A 9,387-nucleotide genomic window follows, 5' to 3' on the forward strand; every position below is an offset into this window, starting at 1 on the left:
AAAATATCAGTTTCTAACATGAACAAAGATGAATAAATACTGTACTAAATGTATCGCCCGTTGTTAGTTTATGCATCAGTTAACTGATTGGACCTCACTGTGTGTTACCAAAAATACATAAAGTAAACAAATAATACAACTTTTTAAATAATTAAATGTTTTAGACAATAATGATTAAGATGTGTACACTAATACGGAATTGTAAGGAAAACATTTATTACTTTTTAGTTATTAAATGTATATATATATATATATATGATATATACTGACCCTTTTCTTTTTATTTAATGATCTATACATTTCAGAACGAGAAAACATCTGTCACATCCTCAAACATCAGCATAATAAAAACATCTGGAAATATCAATAACCTACCTGTACACAACAATATTGCACAAGCCAAAATCAATACACTTCAGAAGTATTTCTTTGCAAATGCCGCCATCTTGTGGCTGCTGATGACACGTGGTATTGTTAAAAGCGCTATATAAATAAAGGTGACTTGACTTGACTTGACTTGACGTGTGAGGTTCAAAAAGCGCGCCATATTTTCCCGTGGGCGGGAAGAAGGTCAAAGCACGCGAAGGTTTCTCAGTCAGAGCTTCGAGAGAATCAGGAACAAAACCAGGAAGACTAAACCCCGAATCAGGCGCTTTAACGGGGTGAGACCGCTCTCTACACGGACTCCAGCAACACCAGTTTGTTCCAGACTTCCACTGGAGCCATAACACCATAACATTGTGAGCGCAACACAACTCCGCACACATCTTCCGGTTACAGAGCTTAGAGCGGACGCCATCTTGAATTTTACGCGGGTAAAAACGAGGCTGAGATGTTTGGAATTTTCAAAACTCACTTTTTCGAGTTTTTGTCATTGAAAGTCTTTTAGAAATAGGCCTATGTTTTGTCCGCTAAACAATCGAAATGTTAAACTACTTCAGTCTCGCTTTCATTCCCGTCAGAAATTAAATATGGCGCTATCCTGATAATGGATTGTTCTCAAATATCATTACGGTTATGGAAATATTGGACCTTCGTTTACTTGTATCAGTTATCATACTTTTTAATATTTAATTTAATAATTATTATTTCATATTTAACTTGTTAGATATCATATACATAGTAATACAAATTAAAACGTAATATTTTCTACAAAATAGTAAAACTTGAGACAATTTCCAAGAACTGTATTGTGTACAGTATGGTTACTAATAAATACTATAACGACAACAATACGTACTTTTATACCAACTTGTCCTACACACACAACACGCGTCTTGCTGCAGAGGAAACTGAACAATAGCTGATCTGAGAACATGTGGAAATAATTAAGTTTACTGACAAACATGTCTGCTTTCCCAGCTGTTAACTTTAATTGACAATTAAAACATCTGAAAAACTAATTACCTTGTAAATGTACATAACTTTTGTAAAATAGGCCGTAAGCAAATTTAGGTAAGAATTTCACACTTTATCTCTTAATAATATACAGATATTCATCTATGAAGGGTTTATGAAAAGTTCATGTGTTCTGTGGGTGGGATATTTCTGCCATGCGAGAACAACACAATCATGCTTTGGTAAACCATAATGATAACAAAAGTCATAATTATGAGATATGAAGTCAATTATGACAAAAAGTTGAAATTTTGACGAAAATAATTGACAAACAAACAAGTCAACATTATGAAATGTCAATTATAAGATAAAAACTCTATAAGATAGTCATGGGAACATTTCCGGAAACTTTCCAAAAATCCCTGGAATATTCAAAAAAAAAATTCCGAAAATTTCTGGAATGTTTGTGAAATTTACTGGAAATGTTCCACCTTTTTGCAACCCTACGTGATTCAGTAAAACATGATTATTTTCGTATGCGGCAGAAACGGCTTCCGTACACTCGGGCTTGAGTAAAGAGCGATAGCTTCTTATATTCTGGGATTTGAATGAAAAATGTCCAAAGTGCGTTTCCTGAAATTGTCCCAACACAGATCCACATCTATGGCTTCCTAGCAGCTTCCTCAGTCAAATCTGGAAACTTCATGTCATGAGACACACCTAAATCCACATCACATCAGACATGCATTCAAGCAGAGATGGCAAACAATACATAAAGAAAGCATTGAATGCAGAAGAATTGTCGTATCGAACCATGCACCTAGAATGACAGCAGAAATAACAGCAAGGTTTCTCTTCGCAGTCTCAAATCTAAAACCATTATAATCACAATCAGCACATGTTTGTAAAGCATGTGGATGAACACAAGACCTATCCCTGTATCGTCACTATAACCCTTTAAATGATCTTCTGACATTTTACACTCATTTTTTAATATTACTAACAAGTGTAGCAATGTTTTTTTTTCTTCTGCCATGTCAGAAAGACAAAGCAGATGCTGATGAGAGAATAACGATATCCTTAACAGTGTCGGGCGTAACGCATTACAAGTAACGCGAGTTACAAGTAATCAGATTACTTTTTTCAAGTAACTAGTAAAGTAACGAATTACTTCTTAATTTACAAGAGAATATCTGAGTTACTTTTTCAAATAAGTAACGCAAGTTACTTTCCCCCCCCCAATTTATTGATTGACAGCTCTGGTGTTGCCATGGTGACAGAAATCAGATGTTAGTGTAGTTCTAAAATAAATATGAATACGCATTAATTCATCTCTCTCACAAAAACCCCCACAGATTCAGTATTCCTCAAAATGAATAAAAATAATGAAACTCAGAATATGACGCAAACCTGCAATAATTAAATGTTAAACAACACAAATATGCTTTATGTATTTAATCCCATTCTATTAGCTTCTGAGCTTCGATGATGCAGTTCAAGCGTACTAATAAGCACACATTACTCTAGACGAACATCTGTGTGTCTTTGTTTATTGCTGAAGTGTTGAAATGTCTTCTTCTGCATTCTACTGTACTTTCCCTTCAGCCTGAGGCGCATTCCTTTCACTTTTGGTGTGAAAGGCTTTTATATTTGCCAAAAATAGAACTTTTTTTATTTTAAAATCAAACAAGCAAGCCCTGTCCAGATTTTAAAAGTAACGTAACGCATTACTTTCCATAAAAAGTAACTAAGTAACGTAATTAGTAACTTTTTTATGGAGTAACGCAATATTGTAACGCATTACTTTTAAAAGTAACTTTCCCCAACACTGATCATTAGCATCTATTTGGGCTGTTGTCACAGCATTAGGGTTTCATATTGTGTTGACTAAGGACAGGTTTATGGAGACAGCCGAGTGAATTTTTGGACTAAACAATGTTCGTAGGTTTTCTTGCCGATACTCGAAGCTGTGTTGTCTCCTCAGGGCATGTGCTTTACAACGTGCAGGACCGGGACTGTTCCAGGTTAAAGGGACAGTTCACCCAAAAATTTAAATTGTCATTATTCACTCAAACCCGTGTGACTTCTGCTATCTTCTGCAAAGCACAAAAGATAAAGAAATGCTTCTGCTGTTGTTTCTGTACATGAATTGATAGCCGGTGGGCTCCAAAACAACACTGGACCACACTGGCTTTTATTATGAAATAAAAATGAGAACATTTTGAAAAGAAGCCAAAAGTATGAGATAAAAAGCAACATTATGAAAAGTCAAAATTGAGATCGTAATTCTGGCAAATATTTAAACTTGCAAAATACGTATAAGCCAAAATTGAGAAGTTATAAGTTGTGATTTTTGTCAGAGTTATGACTTATCTAAATTTTGAGATGGTATCATACTAGTAGTCATATTTTTGACTTGTCAAGTTGAAATTTTTGTCAGAATTATGATCTCAAGTCAACATGACTTTTTTTCATAATTTTCAATCTCGATTGCAAAATATCCATTTTGACTTTTTATCTCATAATTATTACTTTCTCATAATGCCTTATTTCATAAACATTACCTTTTATATCATAATTTCAACTTTGTGTCAAACAAAATAACATTGGACTACAATGACAAAAACAAAAACAAAATGTAAGACACATTTTCAGATTTTGAAAGAATTTTCATTTTCTGTTGAACAATCCCTTGAATCTACTGCATACCGTCAATTACTAAAGTAAACACCACATGGATTTACAAGTGCATAAATGTTAAAATGGAGTAAAAAAAATTTCTGATGATGCAATTTGCATGCCCAGTGAAACTTGTGCAATTTGCAATGATAAATTAATGTGATTTCTCTCATCCATAAATCTTCACGTATCTTTTATGCTTAAAAACAACAGAGGAAAGTAGTAACCCAAAGTAGAAGGAATGGCGTGATGCTAGAAACACGCCGGCGCTCGGGAGACTCAGGCTAATTAGGAACAGTTGCCGTTAAGTTAATGAGCTGTTTCTAACCGGTGTGGTGTGCGCTGCGCTGAGAGTCACACGGTGAAATAATCAGGAGCAGAAAACCTTTAGTAAAAGAAACAACATTAAAATGAACAGACATTGAGGACCAAGCGTCGCAGGCCTGATACTGATACAGATGCGACGAATGTGTTGAAATGTTGCAATGCATTCTCAAAATATAACAGCCTCGTAATGCCACTGATAAATGTTTAAGAATCATCAAAAAGTCTTCGTCTAAGTGATTACAAAAAGCAGGGTAAAGACTGGAATAGTACAGAATATAATCTCTCAAAATGGTAGCAATATCGACTGCTTGCAGCGTAACAGCACTATAAAAGACGAAGTCTGGTAGCGCGTCCAATCTTCCTTTAGGAGGCAGCAATACGGTTTCATCTACAAGATGATCTGTAATCTACGATGTGAAGCATCGTCTCAGTGAGCCTTTTAGCAGTGCCTCGCGTCAGCGAACGTGTCCGAATTGTAGATTGTAGACATCGGATGAACGACATCAGCATCTTTGTCCGGTTTTAGGATTGCATAGAAAGTACAGTTGTGCTCAAAGACGTCAGTCCTGAAATACACAGGAAAAAAGGGGTTTAAAATTGTACCTTTTGGGGTACAACAGCTTGTCCCTGGAGCAGTACCCTTAAAAGGACATATTTGTAACTTTTTTACCCCTAATAGGTACATATTAGTACCTTAGAGTAGTAATACTCTATACATCATCTAAAGCTGAATAAATAAGTTTTCCATTGATGTATGGTTTGTTAGGATAGGACAATATTTGGCTGAAAATCTGGAATCTGAGGGTGCAAAAAAATCTAAATATTGAGAAAATCATCTTTAAAGTTGTCCAAATGAAGTTCTTAGCAATGCATATTACTAATCAAACATTAAGTTTTGATATATTTACGGTAGGACATTTACAAAATATCTTCATGGAACATGATCTTTACTTAATATCCTAATGATTTTTGGCATAAAAGAGAAATGTATAATTGTGACCCATACAATGTATTGTTGGCTATTGCTACAAATATCCCCCAGCGACTTAACACTGCTTTTGTGCTGCAGGGACACAGATGTCTTTTTAAAGGTACTGCTCCAGGGACAAGCTGTTGTACCCCAAAAGGTACAATTCTGGCCCCTTATTTTTCTGTGTACACAAAGCGAGTGAAAGTGACCGAACGTGCCTCGTAAGCGAAATAAAGCCAGCATTTACTCTTCTTTCAAGGCACGACTATTCTAAGATACTCAAGTGTGCAAAATGAAGCTCAAGTTCGATTATCTTAAAAGGGGAGAGATCGCTTTCAGAGGACGGTTTTGCGGGATATGCAGTCAAGAGACTCGAATCAGTGCCAAATTCACGCTGATCCGCTGCGTTTGGTTTATTTGTTTCTCCAGATGTTCACAGATTTTTTTTTCCTCCAGAGCATGTTAAAACAGCAGGGTCAAGTTGCTCGATGTTCTCGATTCAGTTTTGTGCGAAACGTGTTGCGGTTCGAAGGTCTCTCAGCTGCTGTGGTTTGGTCCTTTAACCCTTTGTAGTCCATCCTAGTGGTTCGGCGTGGGCTGGTTCACGATGACCTGGATAACAAAGTCCTTCTGGATCTTGGTGTCTTGCAGGCGGGTCTTGTCTGTGAGGAGCTTCCCGGAGAAGAACCAGCGCTGGTGGGCCAGGTCGATGTCCTCCTGAGCTTGCAGCTGTTTTTTGAGCAAGCCGATGGTGTCGGTCATGCTGGCGTTTAGACGCACGTCTTTGCAGGTGGAGAGCCGTACTTTCAGCTGGAACTCTTTCTTCTGTGTGGTCGGGGGCTCGGGGTTGTCTGACAGATCGTCTTCACTTCTTTCGGTGATCAGATTGATCGGCGGAGCCAGGCAATAAACCGGTAGCTGGTAACGGTTTCCGAGTTCGTCGTAACACTCGGTCAGGGATCCTGGAGAGTGATTGAAAGTACACACAACCGTCAGTGATGTGGAAATAAAGTGCGGCAGATAGACAGACAGACAGAGGGTTGGTGTGTGTCATCATTTCCTTAGTTTTCGTGTTATTAAATACTTCTTCGTTATAGTAAAAACTTCCCCTCTAGACCAATAAAGAAAATAAGGGTTGGGTTATGAGAACAACAGGGTATTTAAAAGGGTAAATGTTTATTTGATGAAAAATATCAAATGTTTTAATACAACAACAACAACAACTAACTAAAAAATTAAATATTTGAAAATAGTTAAAGATATGTGACCCTGGAGCACAAAACCAGTCATAAGGGTCAATTCCAAGCTTTCCATTGATGTATGGTTTGTTAGGATAGGACAATATTCGGCTGAGATACAACTATTTGAAAATCTGGAATCTGAGGGTGCAAAAAAATCTAAATATTGAGAAAATCATCTTTAAAGTTGTTCAGATGAAGTTCTGAGCAATGCATATTACTAATCAAACATTAAGTTTTGATATATTTACGGTAGGAAATTTACTAAATATCTTCATGGAGCATGATCTTTACTTAATATCCTAAAAGTACGGAATTTTGAAATGGAAGATATGTAGGAAACCTGGAATGTGGAAACAATTGGATTTGTAACAAATGAGCGGTATGCATATAAATCTGGATTAGGCCATATGTTGGCTTTATATTTAACCTTTATTTTTTGGGCTGCTCACCTAATTTTCCACAATTTTAACAGTATCCTAATGAGATTCTCCACTGGACAACAGATGGACTCTCGTTTCTCTTCTCAAAGCCTCACTCATGTCTCACACTCTGTGTGTTTGAATGTAACTCATGGTAAATATTGATCAACGTAACAAGAATAAGAAATGACTGGTTTGTGCTTTAGTATAGAAATGTTTTATTTCTTGTGTTTCGGTTTTTAATCTTTCCTCACATTCAACTTGAGCACAGGTTTGATACAAAAAACTTGCAGGAGAGAGTTAGGATTAGGGTTTTTCTTACGGTTAGTTGCATGTAATTATGCATAATTTACTGTTATCACTCCAGCAAGTACATGCTAGGGGTGTCTAAAATTAATTGTTGCATCGATGCAGTAATAGACCACAACCGATTGTAGCCTACTGACATACGCGCTTGTGACACAGGTATTAAAAATGCACTCTATTTTTAAATCTGAGCTTGGCTTTGTCCCGCACAATCGCGGCGGCTTCATTGCACAGAATATGCGCTGTGAGACGCGTGTGCATTGCTTGACTGTGCTTCCAATCGCTGCTATTTAAGTGTTTTACTTTAGATATACTTTCATTTATGCAGTTTGGAATGCAGTACGTATTAGATGCACAAAACTCACGTACTGACAGACTTTCACGTGCGCTGCGGTTAAATGTACTTGCATCTCCGAATACTTTTATGATTCGAAATTAATGTGTTATGTTTTCAGAACAGGACAAAACATCTGATATGTCGAAACAGATCTGTGCATTAGTGTGAATGCAGCTTATTAAAGCTGCCACTGTCTGTGATCTCATCAGTAATAATCAAATTAATAAGTTTTCACATTCCCCCCCGCCGCACTGTTTCAATTTACTATTACACATGTATTTTAACTCTTTAAGTACATTTTTTACACAACCGACGGTTTATGTGAATAGTCACTAAGCACCGCATTTTGACAATTGTGACATTTAATCAACTTAAATAAATCAAGCACGTCCCATTTTGCAAAAGTCACGTTTCATGACTTTACTGATTTGCATGTGAAATTGGGCTTTTATGGAGGAGCGAAAGCGCACCGCTGGAAAGAGAGTGGAATGCGGCGCAATAGTCGTTTTATCTCGATTACTGTATTTTCATAATCGTTTGAGACCGAAATCGAAATTGTATTTTGATTAATTGCACAGCCCTAGTTGACATGATAATCGTAATCGAATTGAATCGTGAAACCAGTGCCGATTCACACCCCTAGTACATGCAACACTAACTGAAGTGTTTTGACCAAATTTTGCACAATACATTTTTACACTTCCTCAAAAGACAGCAAGTCAGACACAGCCTGGTCACAGCTGATCAGAGACTCTCACCGTGTGGTAACGTGATGTTGGCTCCGTCCACGATAGCCTGAGCCAGTTCGTGATCGTTACACTCCAGAGCCACAGCAGCGGCCTTCAGGGCATCCCAGATCTCCTTCCGGCCCTCGAACGCTGGAGCCGTGTCCCAGAACTCATCTCTCTTACTGCGGAGCTGGCCCTCCGTCATGGGGTAATCGCTCTTCCACTTGAGCTTGTCTTTCTTCAGCGGCTCATTACGACCTGCAGACGCAGACAAGGTGTGAATTAACACACCTACTATCACCTGCAGTGACATTAACTTATCACTGCATCTAAACCAACAACATGCCTGTTAGATCCTGTACCCACTGAATAACTAAAAGAGTTGTTACCTGTAGCAGAAGAACCGCTTCTTAATATTATTAACTCGTCGTTGTCTTTAGGTCACGTCCTAAAACCATTCAAGCTGGCGGTCATTAAGCCTCTTATTAAGAAACCACAACTAGATCCTAGTGAACTGGCTAATTACAGACCCATCTCAAATCTTCCTTTTATGTCTAAAATTTTAGAAAAAGTTGTGTCTGCTCAATTGTGCTCCTTCCTACAAAAAAATTATCTCTATGAAGAATTTCAGTCAGGTTTCAGGCCCCACCATAGCACAGAAACTGCACTTGTTAAAATTACAAATGACATACTTCTTGCGTCAGACCAAGGCTGTGTCTCATTGCTAGTTTTACTTGATCTTAGTGCTGCATTCGATACTATAGATCATGACATACTCATAGATCGATTACAAAACTATACAGGTATCCAAGGGCAGGCTTTAAGATGGTTTAGATCCTACCTGTCCGATCGCTACCACATTGTTCATTTAAATGGGGAGTCATCTCAAATATCACCAGTAAAATATGGAGTGCCACAAGGATCTATCCTAGGTCCTCTGCTATTTTCGATATACAGTGGGGAAAAAAAGTATTTAGTCAGCCACCAATTGTGCAAGTTCTCCCACTTAAAAAGATGAGAGAGGCCTGTAATTTTCATCATA

General features: G+C 37.5%; 1 protein-coding gene across 1 annotated transcript; it reads right to left on the reverse strand.

The window, feature by feature from the left end:
* Positions 1-5,448: 5,448 nt before the first annotated feature.
* Positions 5,449-8,673, reverse strand: LOC107571260 (ubiquitin domain-containing protein 1-like). The gene is made up of 2 exons (XM_016257576.1): positions 8,376-8,673; positions 5,449-6,276 (listed from the first exon to the last, which is right to left on the reverse strand). Exons 1-2 carry the CDS (start codon positions 8,656-8,658, stop codon positions 5,894-5,896), a joined length of 666 nt encoding a protein of 221 aa, XP_016113062.1. The 5' UTR covers positions 8,659-8,673; the 3' UTR covers positions 5,449-5,893.
* Between the last annotated feature and the right edge of the window lie 714 nt (positions 8,674-9,387).

This window comes from Sinocyclocheilus grahami, unplaced genomic scaffold (assembly GCF_001515645.1).
Source record: "Sinocyclocheilus grahami isolate Dianchi unplaced genomic scaffold, SAMN03320097.WGS_v1.1 scaffold1573.1, whole genome shotgun sequence".
Taxonomy (NCBI): Eukaryota; Metazoa; Chordata; class Actinopteri; order Cypriniformes; family Cyprinidae; genus Sinocyclocheilus; species Sinocyclocheilus grahami.